The sequence below is a fragment of the Convolutriloba macropyga genome, chromosome 4, assembly GCF_964194025.1.
Source record: "Convolutriloba macropyga chromosome 4, txConMacr16.3, whole genome shotgun sequence".
NCBI classification, from domain to species: domain Eukaryota; kingdom Metazoa; phylum Xenacoelomorpha; order Acoela; family Convolutidae; genus Convolutriloba; species Convolutriloba macropyga.
Genome location: NC_134471.1, coordinates 18,054,080 through 18,069,576, shown reverse-complemented (window position 1 = coordinate 18,069,576; position 15,497 = coordinate 18,054,080). Strand labels below are relative to the sequence as shown.

The window sequence follows — 15,497 nt, the reverse complement described above, 5'->3', positions numbered from 1 at the left end:
AACGGCTTGAAGCAATTTCTTTGTAGCAGTTCAAAGTTCCCAATTTTTCATTGATATGAAAAATTGTGAAATCTTCAACACCCTCAATTTGATGACTCGCGAAAATTAAAATCCAAGATCTTTCAATTTAGTTCTCCATAGAAAACGGTTATCAAGAGAAACTTAGTCGAACAGATGTAATCAAATCCAAAAAAGATGAAAGTGCTGAACAACAGACTATTTAGAAGAACGTCAGGAACTCAACCTTACGAAATCAAATACAATTTGTGAATTATTTTCTCAGTCTACGAACCCGCTAAAATTGAGCAATCAAAGTTCAAACTGGTTTTCATTCGAGCTCACAATTTTTTATTTTGAAAACTAGGAAAAATTTATAAAAAATGGTCATAATTCTTTTGTCAATCCATGGAAAAATTCTTTTGAGAGAGGAGCAGTTACAACGTCACTCGAACAGCCAACTGTTCTTATACAAAAATTGGATAGAAAGAAACAAAACAAATAATTGTCGCAAACTTAATTGAGAGCAATTGAAGTTAACATTCACTTTATTAAAATAAACCATTACCAGATTGATTTTACTACACCACTCCTAACAATGAATAAATTACCTGAGCTATTGTTTGCGGTGATGTTTGAACTTCCCGATAGAGCAGCAACTAAGTGGAACTTGTAGTCTGACGTCTCGTTCGATGTTTTGCCTATTCCCAGTTGACCCCCCGTGTTGATTCCACAACTGTACAATTTCCCGGAGGCTGAAAAGTAGTATTTCTCTGGCAAGCAGAAGCAAGAGAGAAATGTAAAAGAGAACTGTAACACTATCACTATACAATGAGTTATTTAGAACTGAGATTATCGGAACCAAAGAGAAACGAGTAACGTCTGACGAATTGCCCTCAAACGACTGACCGGGTCTGGCTTTGGTTGAGCCAGCTTAAGAACGGGGGTTACTGCATATTTATACCTCCTCTATATTTTAAATTTAGAGACTAGCAAAGCTCTAAGAGAACAGCTTCGCAATAATGCCTTCGGGCTTCATGGTTTTATCCAGTTTATCTCGACAAAAATTCGGGTAAAAACTCACGTAAAAAGGAACCTGCATCCATATAATCTGAAAAACTTCGTTTGAGAACTATTGATCAGACAGTCGAAAAGGGATAAGCTACAAAATAAAGTTTCAGGTTTAATCTCCTAAACTAAATATTATATAACCTGGAATAAGCTAAGATAAGAAAATCGTACGAAAATGGCTCATTTCCAACACAGAAATCCACTTTAAAGTGAATTACTATATTTACAAATTTTGATGTCCACAGTCTCACACCAGATATAAATTTTTCATTGTATTCTTAATTTGGTCAAAGAAATTTTTCAAATCTCAAAGTATTCTTGCAAAAAGATAGCCGATAAACGGTCTGAAAACAATTCAGAAAACGAAACTTCATGAAAATTAACGAAATATTCACGATAAACGGTCTGAAAAAACTCACGAAAATCCAATGGATCCGATATGGATTGACGGAAACAAAGAAAAGACAATTTAAAGTTCGAGTTTTATTGAATTTTCCAATTTCGTAATTCGGCTTAATCCTAGGTCCTAAAAATGATAAAATGGACTAGTGTGAAAATCAATGAGCATATGGCCTGGTAACTAAAACTAATCAAAACAAAGATTAATTAAAAGGCAGCAAAAATGGGTTTAAAGATCATAGCCCGTATTTATTTTTGATTTCATTTTTCAACATTGACTATATTCATTTCAGATTGCTTTGCTGAGAAACTGCTCAAATGCAATTACAATTCAGAAAAATCATATCACTTGGCAGAAAAGAGACCTTTTAAATAAAAAATTGCCTTACGCTGTTATCTGGTAAAAATGCCGCATGTCAACAACAATTTCGGCACGGTCTAATTTTCTAGCTATCTTTCAGAAAGTGTCCCAATTTTTCACCCCCTTCTTGTTTAAACCCCTATCACATTACACCGCAGAGCTATACCCAAATCGTCACGGGCAAATATGCCCGATATGTGTTTCTCGTGTTCGTTTTTCCTATGATAACACATTGAAAATGCAACAGTATTGCGGAAAATAGCTACTTTAGCAGAAACCTGCAAAATTGAAGGGAAATCAGCCACCCGTGTTCGCAAAAGTGTCCTAATCTTAGCCGCGAAATACAAGTAAAAACTTTGCATCCTATTTTTCGCGCATCTTGTATCACGCATCTGCTCTACTTTCGTACCGCTTTTTCGCACGCAACGTAACTCGATTTCGCACTATAATCCGCAATTAAACCTAATTAATTGCGCGTTTTTGAGCATAAAAGTGATTATTAAAGCCTAATTACTACTACTAGTACTTATTACTACTTTATCACTACTTATCAAAGGGTTGCTAGCCAGTTGATTGAATCTACACCCGTCCCACATTGACAAATAAAAGCCTTTTTTGAGCGGGGGATTTTTCGGAAAAAAATCAGTTTTTGTGGCACTGGGACGTAAATCATATATTTCACAAAATAGATTCGACCAGTGAAAATAGATTTGGCCAATGAAAATAGATTTGGCCCGCGAAAATAGATTCGGCCAGTCCCGCATTGACAAACAAAGCCTTATTTGAGCTAGGGATTTTTCGGGGAAAAAAAAGTTTTTGTGCCATTAGGATGTACCAATTTTTAAGTATTGACCCTAAAGCAAAAATTTTTAGTTTATTACAACCCACGTGAATAGAAAATACTACAAAAATAGTATGAGCAACATTCAACAACTCTTTGATCCATGGGGATACATCATATTTTTAAATACGAAACGACTTTAGAGAAATATTTGAAGAAATTGCAAAACTTGACCTTATATAACACTAATCTTAAATTTCTTTACATCATAGCCAAAGTTAGCCTGACACACGTTTCTCTTAAAATTTTGAACCACCTAAACACAATAGCCGAGAAATAAGAAGGCAATTTACACAAAAAACAGACTATTCTTTTGCGATTCCGATCTTTGCATTTTTAATGTACTAATTTTTAAGTATTGACCCTAAAGCCAAAATTTTTGGTTTGTTACAATCCATAAGAATAGGAGATACTACGAAAATAGTATGAGCAACATTCAACAACTCTTTGACCCATGGGGTTACATATTTCTGGAATACAAAACGACTTTAGAGAAACATCTGACTTGGACATTTGAATGTGGAATTTTTGGTAACTAGGGAACCTCATCAATCATCTAGAATACCAACTCCTCTCCCAGATAGCTTAATAGGTTCTAAAACACCCCCAGTTTACGATGTGGACATTCGGGAACCTGATCAAGAAACAGATGCACCCCCAAACTAAGTCAGTTGTGTATCAGTGAAGTTCCGGATGACAATGAAGCTCTAGAGGGTGAGAAAACGCTTGAGGGGTAGAAAATGGTCGGACCTGGACCTGGTCCGAAAATGAAACTAGAGATGACCAATTGACAGAAAGTGACAAATTGAAAAAAAAAACTGAACAGTTCGATGATGACGAAGTTGATGATGATGATGATGTTGCATTTGATGACGACGATGATGTTGATGACGAAACAGCTGGTTCAAAATCTATAGATTGCAACGCAGTGTAGATAAGTGCTACGGATACGTCTCGAGCTCGAAAACAATGGCTCAACTGAGAGAAATGGAGACAAGAGAATGCAACATGTGCGACATTCGAAAAGAACTTCGTGTCAAATCAGTCCGAATGAAGATTGAAACAAGAAGCCTGGAGAGATTGGGTCATGTTCTCAGAATGCCAAGAGAGAGCAGAACGAGAGACAATTTTTAGACGGCTGAAGAACCTCGAAACTCAGAGGAAAGAGAAAGATATCGCTGTACACCGCGATACTGGATGCGCCTAGCACAGGAAGCGGGATGGAACCCTCTGGAAGTGGAGAGGACGGCCCAGGACAAGAAACAGTGGAAAAGCTGGGTGAGGAAGAGAGTCAACCACATTCGAGAGTGCAACGAATCCCAGAAAAATGGATGGACAGGAGATCGAATGGCAAGGAGCGAGAAAATGGACATGAGAGAGAGTACGAAATGCGAGTTCTGTGACAAGATCTGCAAATCCAGAGCAGGGTTCGCAATTCATTTGAAGAGGATGCACAGCGTAGAGGAAAAGGAGTTCAAATGTGGAAATTGTGGTGCAACCTTCAACCAGAAGGCCACCTTGAAAAATCACGAGAAAGGTTGTCTGGGAGAAACAAGTACAACAAAATACGAGCCGAAGACAAAATGACAGATGTAAGAAAACCATTCCAGCCTAAAATCTGGCCCGCCACACCAGGAACTGCGGCGTGTGGGTAGCGGGGGACACCAACGAGGGGTGAACACCCAAGACGCAACGAGACAGGGCATGGCATTAGTCAAGATAACTAAGCTTCACAAGATGGTGAAGATTCAATTGATGAGAATTTGACAGGTCAACTACCCTTCATTATAAGAGACGAATTTTGAGAACATTGGACGAAATTGCATAACTTGACTTTATATAACACTAATCTTAAATTTATTTAACTCATAATCAAAGTTAGCCTGACACACGTTTCTCTGATCACTTTGAACCACCTTTGAACCAATAGTCGAGGAAATAGGAAGGCAATTTACAAAACATTTTTTTTGCGTTTCCGAACTTTACTTTTCTAATGCACCAATATTTTCAAGTATTGACCGCAAAGCAACAATTTTTGGTATAATACAATCCATATGAATAGGAGATACTACGAAAATAGTATGAGCATCATTCTACAACTTGTTCCATAGGGTCACATCATATTTTTAAAAAAAGAGACGAACTTTGAGAAACATTGGACGAAATTGCAAAACTTGACTTTATATAACACTAGTCTTAAATTTCTTTCAATCATTGCCAAAGTTAGCCTGACACACGTTTCTCTTATCACTTTGAACCACCTTTGAACCAATAGTCGAGAATAAGGAAGGCATTTTACATAAAAAAATTGCAATTCCGAACTTTAGTTCTCTAAGGTACCAATTTTTCAAGTATTGACCCAAAGCACCAAAAATTTTGGTTTAATACAGTCCATTTGAAAAGGAGATACTACGAAAATAGTATGAGCAACATTCTACAACTCTTTGACCCATAGGTTCACATCATTTTTTTTAAGAGACGAATTTTGAGAAATATTGGACGAAATTGCAAATCTTGACTTCATATAACACTTAGCTTAGATTTCTTGACATCCTCGTCAAAGTTAGCCTGACACACGTTTCTCCGTTTCTCGTATGACTTTTAACCATCTAGACCCAATAAGGCATTTTGCATAAAAAAAAACAGGAAGTTTTTGCGTTTCCAAAGTTTGCTTTTCTAATGGACCACCTTTTTTAAGTATTGAAGCCAAAGCAAACATTTTGGGTTTAATACAATCCATATGAATATGACATACTACGAAAATAGTATGAGCAACATTCTACAACTCCTTGACCCATATGGTCACATCATATTTTTAAGAGACGAATTTTGAGAAACATTGGACGAAATTGCAAAACTTGACTTTATATAACACTAATCTTAAATTTCTTTACATCATAGCCAAAGTTAGCCTGACATACGTTTCTCTTATCAGTTTGAACCACCTCTGAACTAATAGTCGAGAAATAGGAAGGCATTTTACATTAAAAAAAACTTTTGCGTTTCCAAACTTAACTTTTCTAATGCACCAAAATTTTCAAGTATTGACCACAAAGCAAACATTTTTGCTTCAATACAATCCATATGAATAGGAGATACTACGAACATAGTATGAGTAACATTCTACAGCTCCTTAACCCATAGGGTAACATGATACTTTTTAAATAAGAGACTAACTTTGAGAAACATTGGACGAAATTGCAAAACTTGACTTTGTTGTTCAGAATCTAAAGACATGTTATTCGCTCACCAAATAACAACCGAAAAAACTTTTTGATTAGTTTGCAAACTAAATTTTTTGTTCAGTTAATTAAAAACAAAAATTTGATTTTCTAAAAAATCCCTCAATATTTTTTGATACTTGTCGGATTTTCAGGTGGATTTTCTCCCGCTGGTTAAAAAAAACCGCTTGGTTTCTACATCAGTGCCCCTACCTATAGTGCCCCTGAGTTCGCCAGTCCAGCATTGGTATAAAAGCCCTTTTTGAGCGAGGGATTCTTCGGAAAAAACCGATAGCTCGGCTTAACGACTTTGTCTTTAAAGTTGTTTGTAAATCGCTTTAAAGCTTTAAAAGCTTCAATTAAATCTTTAATAACGTGCTTATTACAGAGTATTAAATCAATTGCATGCTCAAAATGCGCGCTTTTAATTAGGCTTAATTGAGGATTAGAGATACTTTTAATGCGAATAATAGATACCTAAATTGAGCGGAAACGTGCTACAATATGTTGTAATCTACTTTTCGATTCGAAAGTTCTTTTACTTCGCAAAATTGGCAGAACCCATTTTCTGAAAAGTAAGATACAGAAGATTGTCTCCTAATTTTGTTCAATTTATGTATCTAATTTTCAGGCGAACTTTACTTAGGCGGAAATGTTGGGGTATACCTCTGCGGTGTAATGCATTTCGGCCCGATTTTAATAATGTTTTATTTGTGTAATTTGCACTAATAATATTGGCACCATAATCATTTGGCCATGCCTCGCGCGCCATGGCTATGCCTCAGCGGCGCGTGGGACTTGCTATGAATCTGTAACAGCCAAATAGTGCATTAATTTTATTCTCTTATTTATGAGAAAATCTGCTTGTAATGCCGACTGCTAATTTATGAGTGAAGTGATATGCTGTTGATTTATGCGGTGTTAAATGAATCTAGGTGAAAGAAGTAAAACTCTCTCAGAAAAAGGCATGAAAAAATAATCACAAACATCTCTCCATTTTTTTCAGTAGATTGAAGTAAACGGTTTTTCCGCGCAGCAACTTCAGTTTTAATTACGCTCTTACAAATTACCGATTAAAACACAGACGCTCCACCAATAGTCCTATTAGTTGTAACAGACCACAGATCACCATAACTACTGCGGTACAGCTACGCGAAGCTTGCAGCTTTATAAACTTATTCTTTGTCCAAAAAACTGCTCAAAATTGACATTTTTATTGAGCTAAATTGTTTTGTTGTGACAGGTTTAATGAAATAGGGGTACACTCTCTATTTGCATGCTAACTAACCTGTGTAAACTAGGGTATGACATCGCCCACATGCTACTAAGTGAACGGGCTCATTTCGAAGAGCTGAAACATAGTCACACGTTTAGTAAAGAATACGGTAACAGGGAAGAATTCTCTTTGGTGCCCAATTTCGGGTCCATCTTAATGAATATTAGAAGAACACGAACAAAGCCTAATACGGTTCAAGCACTCGGAAACGTTTTAAATTCAATTAACTTCACTCTTTATTGTATTGAATTTTTGATACTGCCCTTCCTCCACCCCATCAACAGCAATTTCTCTATTGGCATGTATAAAGGCCTTGAATGTTAAACATTACTGTTTTCGTTGTTTATAATTATTCAACTTTCTACACTGCCTGCCTATCTCTGTTAACTGTTGCTGTAACTGAAATTTTACAGATATTAGGAGAAATACAGTGTTCTTTTTTCAAACCTTTGATCTTCTTTGGTTGAGGTACAGGATTGTTGTGTCCGTGGCCTAGTTGCCCCCAATCATTGCTACCGAACGTGTAGAGTTTCCCATGTTGTGTCAGAATGGCTGTATGTCGATCCCCGCAGCATACCTGCCAAAAACATCTTTGTTAATCATTTTTCAAAATTATAGCCGTTAGTAGTATAGTGTCTTACAGGGCACGCAACGGGGGGGGGGGGACATTTGTGTAACCCAGTATTTGCAACGGGGGGGGGGGGGGGGGGGGATACGAAAATTTTTTTCCGAAAAGTTGATAGTTTTGTCGTTTGGCACCGCTCTTGCCAAAACGCCAAAAACTATCAACTTTTCGAAAAAATTTTTCGTAAAAACTTTCACCGAAGCAGCTAAATATTGACCTCATTTTACCCATGAAAATCAAAAGAAGATTTATATCTGAACTTTGGCAGTCACAATCTGTTTCTTACAGAGAAGCCACTGCTGAAGCCGAGATGACCGCAAAATAGTCGAGGTTGACCTCATTGAGATCCATGTTGTGATTAAAAGAGGTAAAGAGTATATACCGACTAATTGCTCTCGGACAGGCGGGTGGGGGTGGGGTTAAATCTTAGATAAAGCACATTTAAGAAAACTGCTGAAATTCGGAATGAGCGCAATTCCGATCAGGCAAAAATTAAGAACTCAAACGTGAACAAGTCACTGAAACAGTCGGATCTATTTGGGGAGGGGGTTGACAAAATAGATCCAAAAAGTCAAATAACTCAAGCCAGCGAAAAGAGGCTTTAGAATTAAAACTCTTCCGCGATAACTTAGCAAAAACAGCTGAAAAAAAACTAGCACAGGCAACTGAAAGGTTTGTCCAAGGTTAAAATTTGTTGTATTTCGAAACATTTTAGTCCTAAACCCCCCCCCCCCCCCCCCCTGAAAACAAAAAATACTTAGATAACTACCAGCATCTGTGTTACGCATCAGCTGAATCGGGAAATAAATTTTTTAAAATAAATTTTGCTGGAGGAAAATAGCAAATTTGTTAACACATAGTTAAGCAGGGAGGGAAATCTCATTTTTGGAACAAAGCAACATTTCAATTTTTACCACGAAAGAATCAACAGTATAATATCCCAGGTTACCCACCTTAGACGAAACTTTGAAAACTTACTAAGACTTATACGGTGCCGTAGAAAACTTACAAAACTTTGTACGGCACCGTATAAGGCCGTAATAAGTTTTCTACGGCACCGTATCCAATTGATGTAATTGCCAATTTCTAAAGTCTACCTTCCTAAAATTGGTTTTTAAAAAAAACGATTATCTTGCACAAGTCATTTTTTCAATAATTTTTGGCACTTTTCACATCTATGAAAAATTAAAAAACTTAGTACGGCGCCGTATAAGGCCGTACCAAGTTTTGTAATTTTTCCAAAGTGTTTTTTCAGACATTAATTTGCTCTGCAGGTACACATAACGTTCAAAAATTTTACTTTGAATTAGTTTGAAATAGCAAAAACATGTTACGCCCCTTGTGAGGCGGTGCAGAACTTTGGAAGTCTAATGATATCTTCTGCAGTTCATGTCATTAATCAACCAGAAAAAAATTCAGTTCCAATTATCCACAGTAGCTGGTGAAAAAATACCTAAAAACAGGCCCACATTTTATAGGAAAGAAAAGAAAAATTAAAGTGTTTGTTTTGCGTTCGTTTCAATTAAATCTGTTTTGGTTTCAGAAGAAAATTTTTTATTCAAATTTTGGCTCATTTGAAAAGTCAGTTACCTTTGGGCCTTCACAACAGCAAGAGCCGTCTTGCAGATCTACAATAAGATAGTTTAAACTATTTACAAGAATGATTTAAGACGAATCTTCAAATGCGCAACAATAAATTCATTTGATCGCTTTAAAAAAAATAAATCGAGGTTTTATATTTTCTGGACTTCTATATAGTTTTGGCATCTAGCTGGCTTATCAGCAGCGCAATTGGTGGCGCTTAAATGGTTACTGCATGCAATGTAATTTGTTTGTCTTGAAAATTTGTTATTGAACGGTTATTCAAGATTCAATCCTGAGAACAGTGTCCGATCTCAGATTCTATTGGCTGAGGTGTGCCTTTTGTAATCGAACAAATTTTTTGCGTGCAATTTGTGTTTTCCAGGCAATACTCAAGTCTCTTAATTTGACTATATCAATGGTTGTTGGTATTTCAACAATTTTTCTATTTTTATTGTTTTGTCAAATTTCGGTGTCTGTTGTTTTGTATCAAAACTGATGAAACACCATAACCTTCATGGCGAGGCGGGAAATTTTTTCCCATCTTACCATGAAGGTTTGTCTCAATTGAAAACGCAAAGATGGACTGAGTTTACTCCCAAAAACACGTTAGAGGTACCTTTTAACCACGTCAAGAATTTTTTCGGCATTTTTGGGCTCTAAAAATAGCTGAAAAAATGGGGTATACTTAGGGATTTGTTAAATGCTCCTGAAGTACTGAACCAAATCTGTTCGGCATAGTCGCATTTTGATAGCACCAAGCAGTTCATGTTTGCCCTGCTCGCTGCTTTCTTCATTCATGCCGGTAAAAAAATTATTGACAGCCAAACTTGAAATAAAAACAATATTTTTTTATATAGATTTTAGCGTCGATAACGTGTTTCAAATACTTGTTTTCATGAAAAGAGTTCAATGATCGTTTAAATAGTTCAATCTGTTCTTACCAAAGGTGATGGAAGTGGTAAACACTCAAAAAGTCAAACAAAGGCATCTAGTGCGTTCCAGCTTATGATAAATAATTTTTTATTTGACTTTTTGTTCAGTAAAAAACATTTTACTATTGTCCCATCGTTTTGAGTCCTTATTAGGTAGCAAGTACTACAAAAAACAATTGTCAGCAGTCAGTTGAGAGTGATAAATCACATAGTGTCTGCAAAATAGTCAATCATGCGTTTTGTGTTGCGATAACATCGTATATCGCCGATAAAATAGGTACCTGCCGAAAATCCTAAATGTGAATATGTCTCAAACCTTTTAATCCCTTCTAAACTCATTCTGTAGCCAAATGGGACTTCTGCTGAAGCCAAAACAATATTGAAATGGGAATAAGGGCTCGAAAAATGGGGAAAATTTATAACACATTGAAAATTTTTTGATTTTTAAATGTTGTAAATAAGTGAGGGTAAAGTTTATCAAGGATAGTTTTTGATACTTTTTCAATAGACTTTCGCTCTTTATGAAGCACACAAGTGAAATAATATCAACACTGCAGATATCTTAACAATCGTAACGTGTAAGAACTCATTTTGTCGTTTTTTAAATTTTAAAACTAACAAGATTTCAAGTAATCTTCTTTCATCCATAATAACCCGAAGGAAACCTTTTGTATTGCAAGTGAACTCAATCATCAAATTTTCATTTCTTCCTAGTCCTCATAATGTCTATCAACGTCATGCAACTTCAAAACTTCAATTGTTGAAAGAACGCAGCACTCGAACTATGCTGCACTTTAAGAACTAGAAAAATTAAGTAAAATCTTAAAAAAAGTTCCGACTGTTTTTTCAATTGTAATTGATTGTTTTTAGTTTTTGACGCCTCTTTTGTTTGCTATGTGTTTGTGTTTTTTTCATCAATTTTCTTTCATTAGCTTCTTGAAAGATTTATAATAGCTATTGGTAATGGAGAACTAAAACAGTTTTTTCCTGAAATGACAATTTATCAAATTTTTTTGTGTGAAAAACATTAGGACACGCTATTTAAAGCAGCTGTTTCGCAGTTAAAAGTTTCTCCTAATTGGTTTTTATCATTCCAGGCCTAAGAACAGATTAATGCCCGGGTGAATTGAAATATTTACGGTGGATGTTCTGTCAGAGTCTGCAAATGCTGAGGAACGAAGTTTGTTTCGTCGCATAAAAAAGGCACTCCGTTTTTGGCCTTTTTTTTCTTGTTTCTCTGTCAAATATTAACCAAAATGGGTAATTTAGAGCGCATTCTCTTCCTTTTAAGCCCGTCTTTGATGAAATTATTGGTCGCCTTCCTAAAAAGTTTTTGTGAAAGGGAAATTTAACAGTGAAAGCTGGAAAACTTAACAATTCTCAAATTTTAATCGATTAGTGGTGTTTTGCGCAAAGAACAGGTTTTTCGGCGTGCAATTTGTGCTTTCTAGGCACCATATAGGTCTTTGGAGCTACTTGTATTGATTGATGAGCTTAATTCAACAATTTTACTTTTTTCACGATTTCAAATTTCTGTTGATGTTGTTTTATGTCAAAACACACAAAACACCATAACCTTCATGGTGAGGTGGGAAATTTTTTCCCACCTCACCATGAAGGTTTGCCGTGACCTAGAATGTGGAAGTGGACCATAATTACACCCACAAATACGCCGGGAACGCTGTTTCACGTTGTTTTACGTCGGTTCCGGAGATCTTGGGCTTCGATTTTAGCCCAAAAAATGGGGTACAGAACAGTATTTTCTTAATATCTCCTAAATTACTGGACCAAATTAAACCGGAGTGGTCGCATTTTGTTAGCACTGAACCCCTCTTGCTTGCAGTGTTTGGTTCGTTTCCCAAATCGGCCTAATCAAAAAGTTATTAATGTTCAAATTTGAAATAGTTCGAATTTTCGGGCTATCCTGGGTGACCCAAATTTCGGTACAACAAAACACGCGATTTACCCAACAAGTGTTAGTGATTTAGAATCCCCAGTTAGTGGGGAGTCTCCCCATATATATTTTGTATGTAGTTTCACGTAGTCCAGGTGGTCAATTTTAGCGAAACCTGCGCCGTACTTGTCCTATTTAGTCATTTGGTACGCTACCTTTATGTTGGAATATCTCGTAGAGTGAACCGATTTTTGATCTGTTTGTTGATTTGAACTCAGCGTGAGCCGTACTTGAATCCCTGTAAATGGCGTTTTGTTCCTTTCAGCCGTTTTCGAGAAATTGGCCAGGACACATACCTCCATTTTTACCTATTCGTGTCCGGGTACATTTCAGGTATGTACATGTTAGACCAACAAAAATGACGAATTTAGCCCCGCGAATTGGTTCTTTAGACTCCCCTGATAGTGAGGATTCTCCTCATATATGTTTTATAGTGCGTTTTCCGTAGTTCAGAAGGTCAATTTTAGCTCTGAAAGTGGCGTATCTCTCTTCTAGGGTCATTTGGTACGGTACCTTATTTTTGCTATAACTCCTTGAAGAATGCACGGATTGGGCTCATTTTTTAATATGATGCGTATCTCAAGCAGTGCTAATAACTGTTCTAACGGCGTTTGTTTTCGTTCGGTCGTTTTCGAGAAATTACCCTGTAAACTTGACCCCATTTTGAACCCCAGAAGAGGATGACTGCCAGGTCTGATCATCTGGTGACCTCTGAATATCGTCATTAAACTGTCCGAGAATTGGTTGTTTAGACTCCCCTGATAATGGGGATTCTCCCCATATATGTTTGGTTGTTTTAATCATAATCGTTGATGAAGGTGTTGGGCATTTTGGGTCATCCAAGTCCTTTTTTGGTGCATTTGGCACCAACGGCTCGATCGTTAATAACTCTGCCTACACGAATTTTTTTTCCCATTGAGTTGCATAATCAGAGAGCTCGTTATGCGTGCTTTCTTTTGATATAATGAAACCTGAAAAAATATTCACCAGAAGTTGTAAATTTGAGTACGAGCATGGGAAACGTCCCTATTTTCGATCGGACTAGGTCGATTTTTGCTAATAACTCTGTGTATAGAGGGAACTTTTTCATTTTGTTTAGTGATATGAACAGCTTAGCTCAAGACGGTTTCAATGGTATACATATCACATAGTGTTGTTTTCAAAAAGTAGTGAAATTAGCCCGCGAGTCGACCGTAATTTGGGTCTTTTTGGACGTTTCTGACGTCCGTTCGTGACGTAACTTCATCGTAACTTATTCTCGTATCCATTGCAAAATGTAGATCCATGCGCTCTGAGTTCCATGGCAATGTTCCAGAACTCATGCCAAAATTTGGCGTTGGTCGATTGGTGTTTTTTGGGGGGGGTCGTTTGGGGGGGGGGGGGTTCGGCGCCGGGGGGGGTCGCTTGGTGGGGGTGGCCGTGCGTCTCGTGTGTTGTCTTTGATGTTCTTTTATGTATACTAACAAAATGTGTTTTCAGAGTTTGTTTTGGCTTCTCTTCTGTCTGCTGTCGTCTCCTGCCAGGTGAGTTCTTCCCGCTTCTTTGCTAGCTAGCTTGGCTAGCTGTTGCTTTCTTTCGGTCTGGTTTGCTCTGCACCGCAGAGCTGCGGTTTTCGGACCGGTTTTTTCGGTCCGTGTTCCCACATCGTGGGAATGTGTTCTTGCAAAGCAAGAAGGTTCGTTGAAGCTTTGCGCTCTTCTTGGATTTTCAATTTTGCGCTTTTTTTGTTTGCTTCCGCTTTTTTTTGGTCTGGTTTGCTGTGCACCGCACAGCTTCGGTTTTTACAGCCTAGGTCTTGTTCAACGTTTTGATATTCTACCTAGGAGTGTCTTAGTCCTAGTAGGCTCTGAAAAAGGGCTAATTGTTGCTCTAACTGGTCTGAGAAAAAAGTTCTTAATACGTTGTCAAATTTCGAGCTCAAAAATTATTCTTGTGCGTTTTCATAAAAAGTCTCTTTCAGTATAGTCAAGGACTTGTTCAAATGATCTGAGGGTCTACGTAGGAGTGTCATAGTCCTATTAGGTTCTGATAGAGGGCCAATTGTTGATCTAGCTGGTCTGAGATAGAAGTACTTAACAAGTTGTCAGATTTCGCACTCAAAATACCATCTTTATACAGTTTAACAAAAAGTGTTTTTCAATATAGTGAAGGACTTGTTCAAATCAATTGAGGGCCTAAGTAGGAGTGTGAAAGTCCAAATGGGTTCTAAATGAGAAGGAATTATTGTTCTAGGTGGTCTGAGATAGAAGTACTTAACACGTTGTCAGATTTCGCACTCAAAATACCATCTTTATACAGTTTAACAAAAAGTGTTTTTCAATATAGTGAAGGACTTGTTCAAATCAATTGAGGGCCTAAGTAGGAGTGGGAAAGTCCAAATGGGTTCTAAATGAGAAGGGATCATCGTTCTAGGTGGTCTGAGATAGAAGTACTTAACACGTTGTCAGATTTCGCACTCAAAATACCATCTTTATACAGTTTAACAAAAAGTGTTTTTCAATATAGTGGAGGACTTGCTCAAATCAATTGAGGGCCTAAGTAGGAGTGGGAAAGTCCAAATGGGTTCTAAATGAGAATGGATTATCGTTCTAGGTGGTCTGAGATAGAAGTACTTAACACGTTGTCAGATTTCGCTCTCCAAATACCATCTTTATACAGTTTAATAAAAAGTGTTTTTCAATATAGTGAAGGACTTGTTCAAATCAATTGAGGGCCTAAGTAGGAGTGGGAAAGTCCAAATGGGTTCTAAATGAGAAGGAATTATCGTTCTAGGTGGTCTGAGATAGAAGTACTTAACACGTTGTCAGATTTCGCACTCAAAATACCATCTTTATACAGTTTAACAAAAACTTGTTTTCAATATAGTGAAGGACTTGTTCAAATCAATTGAGGGCCTAAGTAGAAGTGGGAAAGTCCAAATGAGTTCTAAATGAGAAGGAACTATCGTTCTAGGTGGTCTGAGATAGAAGTATTTAACACGTCAGATTTCGCTCTCAAAATACCATCTTTATACAGTTTAACAAAGTGTTTTTCAATATAGTGAAGGACTTGTTCAAATCAATTGAGGCCCTGAGTAGGAGTGGGAAAGTCCAAATGGGTTCTAAATGAGAAGGAACTATCGCTCTAGGTGGTCTGAGTTAGAAGTACTTAACACGTTGTCAGATTTCGTTCTCAAAATACCAGCTTTATACAGTTTAACAAAGTGTTTTTCAATATAGTGAAGGACTTGTTCAAAT

The 15,497-nt window shown here is 37.0% G+C and overlaps 1 protein-coding gene across 1 annotated transcript in view; it reads right to left on the bottom strand.

The window, feature by feature from the left end:
* Window positions 1–8,142, bottom strand: part of LOC142338008 (uncharacterized) — a 95,065-nt gene extending 86,923 nt beyond the window's left edge. Inside the window, exons 1-4 of the mRNA XM_075387642.1 lie at window positions 8,078–8,142; window positions 7,614–7,756; window positions 7,179–7,241; window positions 609–752 (exon numbers count right to left, since the gene is read on the bottom strand). Of these exons, the coding sequence (XP_075243757.1) occupies window positions 609–752; window positions 7,179–7,241; window positions 7,614–7,756; window positions 8,078–8,142 (415 nt within the window). The remainder of the gene's footprint in view (window positions 1–608; window positions 753–7,178; window positions 7,242–7,613; window positions 7,757–8,077) is intronic.
* Window positions 8,143–15,497: the final 7,355 nt, after the last annotated feature.